The sequence below is a fragment of the Lonchura striata genome, chromosome 16 (genome assembly GCF_050655825.1).
Source record: "Lonchura striata isolate lonStrDom1 chromosome 16, ASM5065582v1, whole genome shotgun sequence".
NCBI classification, from domain to species: domain Eukaryota; kingdom Metazoa; phylum Chordata; class Aves; order Passeriformes; family Estrildidae; genus Lonchura; species Lonchura striata.
Genome location: NC_140718.1, coordinates 1,663,323 through 1,675,566, shown reverse-complemented (window position 1 = coordinate 1,675,566; position 12,244 = coordinate 1,663,323). Strand labels below are relative to the sequence as shown.

Below are 12,244 nucleotides of genomic sequence, written 5' to 3'. Positions count from 1 at the left end.
CTGCTCCCAGTCCTTCATTCCATTTGTGGCTGCGGACATGTATGATAGAATATGCCTCCCTTCTGTTCCTTAAGGCGCGCTTTAATTGAAGAAAGAGCTCGTAAAGGCGCTGATTTTGGACCTCCTTGATGGCGGCATCTTCAATCCTTGATGCCACTCCTACGACATAGAGTGAGTCAGAAACAACGTTCAGCGGCCCCAACAAGTGAGACACTGCCCAAATAACTGCCCTTAACTCCAATGTCTGTAAGTTGTCCTGAAATGTTGCCTCCAGTATCTGGTAATGCCATTGTTGTTCTGTCTTCCAGACCACAGCCGCTCTGCGTGATTTGCGGCCTGCGTCTGTGAAAGCTGTAATGGCATTTGAGATAGGCTTCTCCTTTCTGAGGGGTTTCTGTATCCATGTCCATTTTCCTACCCATTGTAATTGTTTGGGTGTAAGGGGTCCTGTACTAACAGTAGCTGCAGATGAAAGCAATGCTTCGGCAAGGGGTGCAGAGTTTAGAAGGTACCAGTCCAAAGTGGGTTTTTCCATGGGTATATTGATTTTTACTAGTTCTGAGCCACTCATCTCTAAAATACGAGTACGTCCCTTCTTGATAAGTATTGCCAGACTGTCGACCTTGGAGGTTACTGTTCTTTTTTGCTGTAATGGGGGTGAGATCCATTCTAGCACCACCGTCTCCCCCGTTTTCTTTTCATGCTGGGTGACAGCCCCTAATAGGTGGTCCTCAGTGTTCCAAATGGTCAAATGTAAAGGAAGATCAGGATCAAGACGTCTCACAAAACCAGTAGAGATGCAGTGTGTAATGTCGTGTAAAGCACGACGTTGATCTGACATCAGATGAACTGGAGTGCAGGGATCGGTTCCTTTGAGGAGTGGGCGCAGTTTGTCTAAAAGGATATTAGGAATTCCAGTAACTGGCTTGAGCCATTGTAGGTCGCCCAAAAGCCTTTGCGCTTCATGCAAGGTCGTGACTGATGACTGGATAGATAGCTTCTGTGGTGTAATTCGCTGTTGAGTGATGGTCCATCCCAAATATTTCCATGGAGCAGAAAGTTGAATTTTGTTGGGTGCAATGACGAGAGAAGACTTCTCTAAAGAACGCAGGATATCATGGATTTGAGAGTCTAAAAAGGGGGTTGCTTGTGTGAACAGAATATCATCCATGTAGTGATAGATGATGGTATCGGGCATGCGTTGTCGCAGTGGCTGAAGTGCTGCATCCACATATAGCTGACAAATTGTAGGCGAATTACACATCCCTTGTGGCAAAACCGTCCATTCAAATCTTCTGGCTGGCTCGCCATGATTGAGGGCAGGGAGAGTAAAGGCAAACCTTTTAGTATCTGCAGGGTGCAGAGCAATAGTAAAAAAGCAGTCTTTCAAATCTATAACTAAAATGGGCCATTCTTGTGGTAACATAGCAGGATTCGGCATCCCAGGTTGCAGTGCTCCCATAGGTTCCATCTGATCATTTACTGCTCTGAGATCATGCAAGAGCCGATAATTGCCCGACTTTTTCCTGATAACAAAGATTGGAGTGTTCCAAGGGCTTGTGGATGGCCTAAGATGTCCCTGCTTTTATTGTTCATCAACCAACAGATGTGCCTGCTCCAGACTTTCCCGTTTCAAAGGCCACTGCTTAACTACCACAGGCTCATTAGTAGTCCATGTAAGTGGTAGCGGGAAGATCCAAGCAATGGCCGTCACTGAAAAGAATGATCGTTGGTAAGGACGAGGCCCAGCTGGGCCAGAACATCACGGCCAATCAAGCATTGAACAGCAGGTGGTAAGGTTGTTATAGAGAGCACTGCAGACGCCTGTCTCCCTTCAATTTCAACAGTCAGTACTGGGGTGCGGCTTGCGAGTGTCATTCCACCGATGCCGCTCACCGTGGTTGCTGTGGGCTGGGTGGGCCAAGACGCAGGCCAATGACCTGGGTCAATAATGCTGGTATCTGCGCCCGTATCCAGAAGTCCTTTAAGCACAATGCTGTGTCCCTGATGGATCAAGCGACAGGATTTCTTGGGGCGGGTGTTGAGATCCAAAGTAAGCAATGCGAGACCTCCTGTTGAGCCAAATCCTTCTGGAGTCCTGGGGACTCGGGATATAGGTTCCAGTCCTTTGGTCATTTGTGGCAGTGGGATCAACTGAGCAATCCTTTGACCTTTTGGTACTGTCACGGGGGGATATGGCGTATGAGCAATGATCATGATTTCGCCGCAGCAGTCGGCATCGATGATCCCTGGTTCCACAAAGAGGCCTAAAATAGAGGCTGAAGAGCGGCCAATAATAAGTCCTCCCATAGCTTGTCCGTGTATTCGCAAGGGGCCATGGATTCCAGTTTGAATTTTATGTGGTCTTGAAGTTAGGAGATCAGTGTCTACTGCGGCTGCCAAGTCCAGGCCGAGGCTCCCGCAGGTGGCAGGCTGGAATTGCTGAGTGGCTTCATTTCTGCAGCTGCTATTTGTGTCCCGGCGCGGCCGCTGATCGCGCTGCTCCTGGAGTTTCCCGGCTTCCTTCTGCATGCGTTAGAGTTGTGGGTGTTTGATTGGCACCTGCCACACCAGACTCCTGTTGCTCCGCATTCCCTTCGAGTGTGACCTAAGCTTCCACAGCGGTAGCATTTTACACGTGCCCCCATGGTAGTGTTAGAATGGGGGCGCCCAGCCGTAGCCTGAAGGGGAGCAAGGGCTGCTAAAACCTGATTTTGAGAGGCTAAAACCTGATTTTGAGAGCTTGCCTGTTCTCGTAATCCCTGTCCTATCTCTTGCAAAGCATTAACCAATAGTGCCTGAGTTCCAACTGGTACTGAAGCAGCCTTTTCTAGCAATGTTTGGACAGTCCAATCCCCTGGGATAGAAGTAATCAAATTTCTAGTTGTGGGATTGCTATTCTGGAGTATGCACTGCTTAAGTAGGGCATCCTGCATATGATCAGCCACCCCTGCTTTGGACAACGCCTCCATTATTTTATCTACGAATGTGCCAAGAGGCTCCTCCCTGCCTTGTTTAATCCCCATATACATTGGAATTCCACCCGGGGTCTTGACTTTGTCTATGGCTCTTATTGCCACCACTGTGGCTTCTCTTAATTTGTCAGGTCCTAGTGACGCCTGTTGTTCTAAGCGTACATGATTACCCTGTCCCATGAGTTCAGCTACAGTAAGCCCTGCCAAAGGATCCCCCTGAGTCCTTGGTAAATTGGCGCTTCTCTCCATTTCCTCTCTCCAGCGTGCCTCAAAGAGTAAGCGTTGATGCGGCGTGAAAATCAATTTGGCCATTCCCCTGACATCGGAGGGCAATAAAGTATGAGCATTAAAGATAAAATCAAGCATTTGCCTGGCAGGCTCACTGGTGATACCATAGCTCCCCACAGTGGCGCGCAGCTGTGTCAACAGTTTCCAGTCCATGCTCTGGACCTGCGCAGTGTACCCCCCGTCGCCATTCGGCGAAAACATCACCGGAAACGCAAGGGTTTCCTGTGCTGCCGTGAAGAGCTCAGCGTCCCCCGTCTGCATGCCCTCCTGTGCAATAGCAGCCCATAGCTCACGTCTTCCCTTAGCCATGGCCTCCACGAGGTCAGAATCTGCCCTAGAGACAGGCGCCTGGCCGGGAGACGGCGGATGCCGCGAGGAGGGTGCTACGGTAACATTTTGAATTGCCGGAGGGGGACGCGATGGTGGGGGTAGAGGGGGAGCTGATGGCAGCACCTCAATGCCACTAGTATCTGTGGGCGGTGCAGGCATTTCAGGAGCAGAGATGGGGACGGGGAAATTTGTAAGGACCGGAGGGTTAGGCTCACTAGAGGGAAGCGAGGGTTCATATTCCTTATTTTTCTCCCGAGCTGTCCGTATCCCTTCCACCGCCTTCTTTTCTGCCTGACACATTAGCAATTCACTATGAACTACCCGCCAAAGCTTACCCATCTTCTTACCCATTTTATCCTCATCTAACACTAACTCCACCAACTTATCCCCATATTTCCTCCATTCGGAAAGTTCATGAACACTATGAGGGTTAACGAAAAAGCCGTAAGACTCAGCATGATGCAATAGCGAAAGGAGATCCTTATCTAAGTCAATCCCCTTAATCTGCCTTTTTCTAAGAGAAGCACTAAATAAATCATATGCTGCTTGCCTTTCCATGATTACGTCGGTACCGTTGCTGGCTCCTTCAGGCTTCGGCAGCACGTATCGGCTGAGCTCGCCGCTGCGGTCACTCAGGGCGCAGAGCAGAGAGTATCGGCTCTTTCGCCGTCCTTCCAGCTGCAGGACCCGAACCCCAACGCAGCACCTCTCTCGCCTTAGGCTCGGATCAGGTCCCTGCTTTCGGGCGCCAGTTGTTAGAGGGAATGCCGCGGGAGACAAGACTCATGATATCATGATCATCAAGTCTCAGTTTATTGTAACAGATTTCACAGTTTATATATGTTCGTTAATTAGCTCATACATATTGCAAAAGCCAAGCTCATGATTGGTTGCTATGTGACTTGTACTATTATCTTAAAAGTATCTTTATGATCGATACATGCCTGTCCAGCTGGCCTTGCAGTTAGAACAGCTTAGTACCCCTTTGTTCTTCTCTATCTACTTCTACATACCAAGCAGTTTCAATATCCTGCTTTCTGCACACCATCTACTCTTCAGGGTCATGCGAACTTTGCAGCAGTCACGTAGCCCTCCCTATTTGGATTAATTTTACAGTGTCATGTCCCTTGTCATTCAACCATTCCTCTGTCAGGCTCTCTTCAAAACACTCCCCAAATCCCAAACGTTGGCATTAAATCCTCCTGACCCGAAATCCTGGGGTTCAAAATATTTGGGGTGTCCAACACCCCCAATTCCCAAAGTCTGGGGTCAAATACCCCCAAATCCCAAATCCTGATGTGTCCAACTCCCCCATCCCCCAAAGTTTGGGGTTAAAACCCCCAATCCCCGACTCCTGGGGTTTGAAATATCTGGGTTGTCCAACCCTCTTCCTATCCAAAGGTTGGGGTCAAACCCCTCAATTCCCAAACTTTGGGGTCAACCGCCCCCCAATCCCAAACCCTGGGGTGTCAAATCCCCCTGATCTCCCCCACTTTGGGGTTAAATCCTCCAAAATCAGTTGGTCAATCCCCCCAGTTTCCAAATTTTGGGGTCTAAACCCCCAAAGCCCAAATCCTGGGGGTTGAAACACCTGGGCTGTCCAACCACCCTGATCCAAATATTTGGGGGTGAAAACCCCTAAGCCCCAAATCTTGGAAAAAAAAAAAAAATCCCAAACCCTGGGGTGTCAAACTCCCCCAGTTCCCAAAGTTTGTGGTCAAAAACTCCCAATCCCTGAGGTATCAAACCCCCCTAAACCCCAAATTTTAGGATCAATCCTCCCAGTCCCCAAAGTTTGGGGTCATGACCCCCCAAATGCACACCAGCCCTGGCGGCACAGTGGGGTTTGTTTAGGGTTATTTGGGGTTTGTTTGGGGTTATTTGGGGTTTGTTTGTGGTTATTTGAGGTTATTTGGGGTTTGTTTGGGGTTATTTGGGGTTTGTTTGGGTTATTTGGGGCAGCTCCAGGTGCAATGTCTGCAGAAAGACCCTGGGTACAACACTGGGAAAAAAAGGGGAATGGCTGGGAATTGGGGGATTCAGGATGGGGAAAGATCCTGGGTTGGAAAAGGGGATTTAGGGTGGACAGGGAAGGATTTGGGATTGGGAAAAGGGGATTTGGGACTGGGAAAGGGGAATGAGGTGGGGAATTGGGGTGGAAAAGGGAGATTTTGGCATTGGAAAAGGAATCTGGGGACAGACAAAGGATGTGGGGAGAAAAAATGAGAATTTGTCATGGGAAAAGGAGGATTTAGGTTGGGAAAAGAAGGATTTGGGGTCAAAAAGACATTAGGGATTAAAAGTGATTTTTGGGTTGAAAAAAGGAGGATTTGGGATACAAAATGAAGATTTGGGATAGAAAAGGAGGATTTAGGATAAAAAAATTATTTAGGATAAAAGAAGGGAGGATTTGGGCTGAGATGAGCTGAATTTACCTGGGGGAGTGGGTGCATGCAGGGTTTTGGGGTAGGGTCAGGACCATTTTTGGGGCAGTTTTCTGGGATTTTGGAGTATTTTCATGGGATTTGGCGGGAGGTCTATGGGATTTGGGTGCATTTTTATGCGACTTAGGGTGTTTAAGGGTGGTTTTAAGGATTTTTGGGTGTTCCTATGGGATTTGGGAGCACTTTTATGGGATTTCAGGAGTTTCTATGGGATTTGGGGGCAATTTGAGGAATTTCAGAGTATTTCTATGGGAGTTTGAGGTGGTCTGGAGGGACTGCAAGGTGTTTCTATGGGATTTTGGGGCAGCTTGAAGGCATTTGAGGTGTTTTGGGGTAGCTTTAGGGTATTCTGGTGCAGCTTTGAAGAATTTTGGAGTGGTTTGGAGGGATTTCAGGTCATTCCTCTGAGATTACAGGGTGGTTTGGAAAGATTTGGAGTGTCTGGGGACACATTTTAGTTATTTAGGAGTGGCTTTGAGGCAGCTTTTTAGGGATTTTGGGGTATTTCAGGCCCGTTTTGTTTGGGTTTGGGGTTATTTTGGTGGGGTTTGGGGTGTTCTGGGTCACTTTTTGGTGAAGGAGATTTCCATGGGTGGCTCTGGGTGATGCTGGAGCCCTGCAGGGCCTCACGGGCGGCGCCCGCCTGCACCTCGGTGTCCAACTGCAGCGAGGCGATGTCGCGGCGCCCGGGCACCAGCGCAGCTCCTGGAATCCCGGGAACCTGGGATGGGAACGGGGCCAGGAGAGCCCGGAACACCCAGGAACCTTCCCCAGACACCCGGGAATGTTCCCCCAGAAACCTGGGAATCTCATCCCAGAAACCCAGGAATGTTCCCCAATAAACCTCTGAATGCTCCCCAAAAAACCTGGGAATATTCTCTCCAAATTCAGAAATGCTCTGCCAAAAAAAGTCCTGAAACATTCCCCCAGAATTTCAGAAATGTTCTCCAAAGAAATCCAGAAATGTTCCCCCCAAAAATCCTGGAACATTCCCAAAAATAGGAATTCCCAGAAAATCCAGATATATTCCTCCCAAAAAACCCCAAATCAACCCGATTCCTCATTCAGAAGCATTCCCCAAAAATACAGAAATGTTCCCCAAAATCCAGAAATTCCCCCCACCACCAAAATCCAGAAACATTCCTCCAAAAATCCCAAAATTCCCCCTCAAAAATATCCAGAAATCCCTCCTCAAAAAATCCATAATTCCTCACCCAAAAATTCATAAATTCCCTCCCTAAAAATCCAGACATTCACTACCAAAAATCCAGAAATTTCTTCCCTAAAAAGTCAGGAATTTCCTCCCCCCGGTCCTGGTATTTTCCTCCAAAAATCCAGAAACTCCCCTTAAAATCTCAGACATTCACCCCCAAAATCCCGATATTTTCCCAAAAAATCCAGCTCCAAGCCCCCCTCAGCCTCTCACCCCCAAGCCCCAAAATCCCGCAGTGCCCCAAAGCCAGGCCGGAATGCCCAGAATGCCGGGATTGCCCCAGATCTCCCTGGCAGGGGGAGCATCAGCTCCTGGGGCTGCTCAGGGAGCTGGGCAGGAACAGGATGTGCTTCGGGGCTTTGCTACAGCTGGGGGACACGGGAGACAAACCCCAAAAGCTGCCCCAGAGCTGCCCAAAGTCACTCTGGATACACAACACAAAATCTGCCCAAGATCCCAAGAGAAAACACCAAAATCCCAACAAAATCCTGAGAAAAAACACAAAATACCCCACGAAAATAATAATAATAATAAACTCACAAAAATCTCCCCAAAATCCCCCACAAAAATGTCACCAAAATCACATAAAAATCCCAAAAGAAACACCCAAAATTCAAGAAAAATCTCCCTAAAAATACCCCAAAACCCTACCAAAATCCAATAAAAATCATTCAAAATCCTCACAAAAAAATTCACCAAAAATATCGTTAAAATCCCATAAAAATTCCACCATAGAATCCTTGAAAATGCCAGAAAATCCACACAAAACCCCAGGAAAATCTCCACAAAAATTCCACCCAAATACCCACAAAACTCACCCCAAAAATCCCCACAAAAATCACCTCAAGGCTCACAGAAATCCCTCAAAATCCCCAAAAAAGTCGCCCCAATAGCCCCCTAAATGCCAAAGAAAAATCCCTCAAAAATCCCACTTAATTCCCATGAAAATCCCACAGAATCCACAAAGAATAAAACTGTACAAAAATGCCCCCAAAAATGCCCCAATCACACAAAATCCACACAAAAAATCTCAACAAATTACCCAAAATATCCCACCAAAATTTCTCCAAAAACCCTCCAAAATCCACACCAAATCCACTCAAAAAGTTTGCACCAAAATCCCACCAAACCCCTCTTAATTCCCCCCAAAAATGCCCCCAAGTCCCTTCACATCCCACCCAAAGCCCGAGGAAATGCACCCAAAAAATCCCCACAAAATCTTCCCTCAAAATCCCAGCAAAACCTCACAGAAGCATCCCAAGAATCCCGCACAGATCGCTCCGAGCGCCCGAATCCCCCGGAACAATCCCCGAGCCATCCCCACCCGCCCCCGCGCTCCGGCCCCGCTCTCTGTGCCACTGGCAGCTGGGGCCTCAGCCACCTCCTCTCTCCACAGCAGCGCCTGTGCAGCCTCACAAGATTGGACAAAATCTTCACTTGCAGAGACCTGTACCTGCCATCAGCCATCCCCAAGCCAGGTTCCAAGATCTCGTCCACAGCTGCATTATCAGCTTGTTGCTGGGGCATGGTGACACCACCCAGAACAGGACCCTCTGTCCCCGAAGGTGCTGGCCTTGGTGTCTGGCCAGGACTGAAGGGAGGCCCCTCCTGCCAGGGAAGGGCTTGAGCAGCATCTTTGGGCTTCAGCTCAGGTGGGTGCTACCACCAGCACTGGCGCAGCTGCTAGTCTGGGCACAGCCAGGGGTGGGCAGGCAGTGGCTGGGCAGGGGCTCCTGAGACACCACGTTTTGGCTTTGCTTTTCTTTTTAGAATTTACAAATTTTTAGAAATATTTAGATTTTTTTCTTCTTTTAGAAAGAAAACCCCAAAAATTTCTTCCCTTTTTTCTACAATAGTTTTGATTTTTCAAAGTAGATTTAAAATTTAGAAAAGCTTAGAACATTTTTATACTACTAGAGTAAAAACTTGAATTCAATTTAATTGGTCATATTTCCTCTGGGAAGAACTAAGACAACCCAGGGCACCTAGTCTGCTGGAGAAGCTCTTTTCCCACTGCAGATTTGTACCTAGTCACAACAACTAACAAAAAACCTCTTCCCTGATGTTTTCCAGGATTTCTGACAAGCTTGCTTCTTAGACTTCAGAGGCAAACTTTGAGCACAATGGGAATCTCCTGCTGTGCAGGTAGGTCTCCTCTTTTTATCTTGATTTAGGGCAAATTTGGGAAATGACCTTCAAAGGGGTTCCTGAGAAAACAGCAGCCCTGCCCCCAGCTAGTTTGGGAAAAAGATTTTTTGGAGAAAAGTGGAAAAAAACTCTATATTTAACAGGAAAAGTATTCACTGTCAGAAAAAAAAAAAAATTAAAAAAAGATAAAATATAAAACCTCTTGATACCAGTCCCTCTGGCCCTGGAAATACCGCAGCCCCGGCCCAGCCTGGTGGGCCACAGGTGTGAGCTGCTGGGGCTCTTCTGGGTGCTCAGTCCAGAGCAGGTTGAAACAGTTCACGAAAAAAGGAAAACCACAGTCCAGAGAAATTCCCGTCCTCAGCTAGCTAAATACTAACTAAAAAGCAAAGGAGAGCTCTATCCTGCTGTCTTGTCTGTCCGCTGACAGCAGAGTCCAGGAGAAGGATGTGGGGAAGCAAGTGCAGTTTCTGACAACAAACTCTGCGCTTCTTCTCGCCCTCCGCCCCTTCACTTTTGGAACCAGTCCTAAAGGTGCAAAACTTATTTCTGGGCTGAACTGACAAATGGGGATACAAACATCACAAAGTCGCCCCAGGACAGTGTCCCAGCTGCAACTGGGGCCTTGGCTAGCTCTTCTCCCAGCAGCTGCTCCTCTGAATGGGGCAAAGAACTCCAAGAATGGCCAAACAACTCAGTCAGGGACACATCTGCCCTCACTTCCCATCTCCATGCCCATGCCTGATGTCCCTGTCACAGCTGCATTACCAGCTTGTTGCTCTGCAGATGCTGCCTCCACCCAAACAAAACCCTGTGTCCCTGAAGGTTTTTCTGAGCAATGGCCCTTGGATGAAGCAAAACCTTTACAGTCAGGGCAGTCCATTTGTACAGAAGGGAGTACACTCTGGGGGTACAGCTAAGAGCATGAGGTCACAGAGGGCTCTGGGTCACAGCAGGCTGAGGTCACAGTGGGCTCTGGAGTCACAGCAGGCTGAGGTCACAGCAGGCTCTGAGGTCACAGAGGTCCCAGAGCCCCGTGGCTGCACAGCACCACAAGGCCCGAGCAGGCAGTCCTGGAGCACAACTGCTGCGGCAGCAGCGGCGGTGGCAGCAGTGGTGCTGACATTGGGACAGCGGTGTCAGGACAGTGGTGACAGTGAGAGCGGCGGGACTGGCACAGGGCAAGGCACCATGGCCCTTGCTCTGCGCCTCCTCCTCCTGCTCCTCCTGGCCGTGGCCCTGCCTGCCAGGGCTGCCCAGGCTGCTCCGCTGCAAGCGCGGGGAGCAGGTGAGCCGGCAGCCTGGCTCCCCTTTCCCGGGACAGCGCTCCCTGCTCCCAGGAAGCACTGGGGATGGTTTTCCTGTGGGATTTAGGGAGGGTTTCCACTGTGGGAGGGAGAGAGCCCCCATGGGCCCTGGGCAGCCCCATTTTCCTCTCCAGGGATGTTACACAGGACAAGGAAAGAGGGTGGAGAGTGACCAGGAGCCAGCCCAGAGCTCCCCAGGCCCCTGTGTATCTTTGGCCTTGCCCATTGCCACCTGGCTTGCACAGCCTTATTGATCCTCTGGAAGTGCCCAGTTCCCTGAGGCAAAAGGGGATCCCAGCACAATGGAAATGGGTCTGGTCTCTGCTTCCCTCTAGATTTGGATCGCGACTTGAATGATTTGTATGTGCTGGTGAATGACACGTTAAAGATCTTGGAAAATGCTGAAGGCAAGTTCTGCATTTCCCTTTTTCCTGACAGCATAATCAGTATCAATGTGGCAAGAACTCACACGTGCCATTTTTGTTAAGGGTTGAAGAATGCTGAAAACTTTTCCCTGCTCCCCTTCTGGAGCCCTGAGTGATCCCACAGAATCACTGTCAGTGGGAGGAAGGAGCATTTAGATGTTCATCTTCCTCCCCTGTGTGCAATGCCAGTGTGTCCTTCCGTGTGCTCTGTGCAGCCACAGAGAAGAGCAGAGAGGGAAGGGGCTGAGCCCAGGGCTGTGCCCCGGGGCTGAGCCTTGGGTGCAGCCTGAGGATCTCCGACATTGCCACGGGAGATGTTCTGTCCTGCCTTTCTTTGCAGCTGAACCTGTTGGTGAAGGTGCTTCAGCTTCCCCACCCATACCCATTACTGAGTCTCTGGGAGATGCTGAGGGTAGGTCAAGGCCTTTCCCCTGTGAGAGCTGCCAGCTCAGAGCCCAAAGCTCGGCCAGGGGGGCATCGCTGCAGGTGCCAGGACAGAATCACGCACATGTGTGCCCTGGCCCTGGGCCATCCCCTCACCACTCCTGTGGCTCAGTGCTGCCCGTGCAGATCTGCAGAGCTGGCAGAAGCTTTTGTGGCTGTTGAGTTACAGGTGTGGCTGCAGGGAAGACTTCTCCAGCTCCTTTGCTGGTTACTGCCCACAAGCCCAGCTCCAATCGCAGGGGTGAGTAGTGTGTCCCTGCTGATCCCACAGGCTGAGCACTGGTTTTGTGGAATCCATTCCTGAGAAATGGGATTGTTTTGGTCTAAGGTCCTCCAACAGGAAAGAACAAAGCTACAGGACACAAGAAACCCCATGAGACATCCAAAAACATGAGGCAAATGCTGAAGGAAATGCTGCAGGCAGGACAAGGTGGGTGCATTTCCTAGGCCATCCCCTGGGACGCAGCAGCCGGGGGCTTCCCCTGCACATCTGCACAGGTCGTGCCTGGCACAGTGGGAAGGGATCCATGGCAGCCTCCATGCCCTGCTGCTGCTCTCATGCCCTGCAGGGCTGTTTCCCAGGCTGGCCTGGCTGCAGCTTCTCCCCAGCCTCTGCAGGAAGGCATTTGGCACCAGCTGACAGGGAGCCCCAACTTCGCCACGGGCCATG

General features: G+C 49.8%; 1 protein-coding gene across 1 annotated transcript; it reads right to left on the bottom strand.

Moving 5' to 3' along the window:
• Nucleotides 1-1,819: 1,819 nt before the first annotated feature.
• Nucleotides 1,820-4,426, bottom strand: LOC146765909 (uncharacterized). Its single transcript, XM_085593538.1, has one exon. It carries the CDS (start codon nt 4,149-4,151, stop codon nt 2,388-2,390), a length of 1,764 nt encoding a protein of 587 aa, XP_085449664.1. The 5' UTR covers nt 4,152-4,426; the 3' UTR covers nt 1,820-2,387.
• Between the last annotated feature and the right edge of the window lie 7,818 nt (nt 4,427-12,244).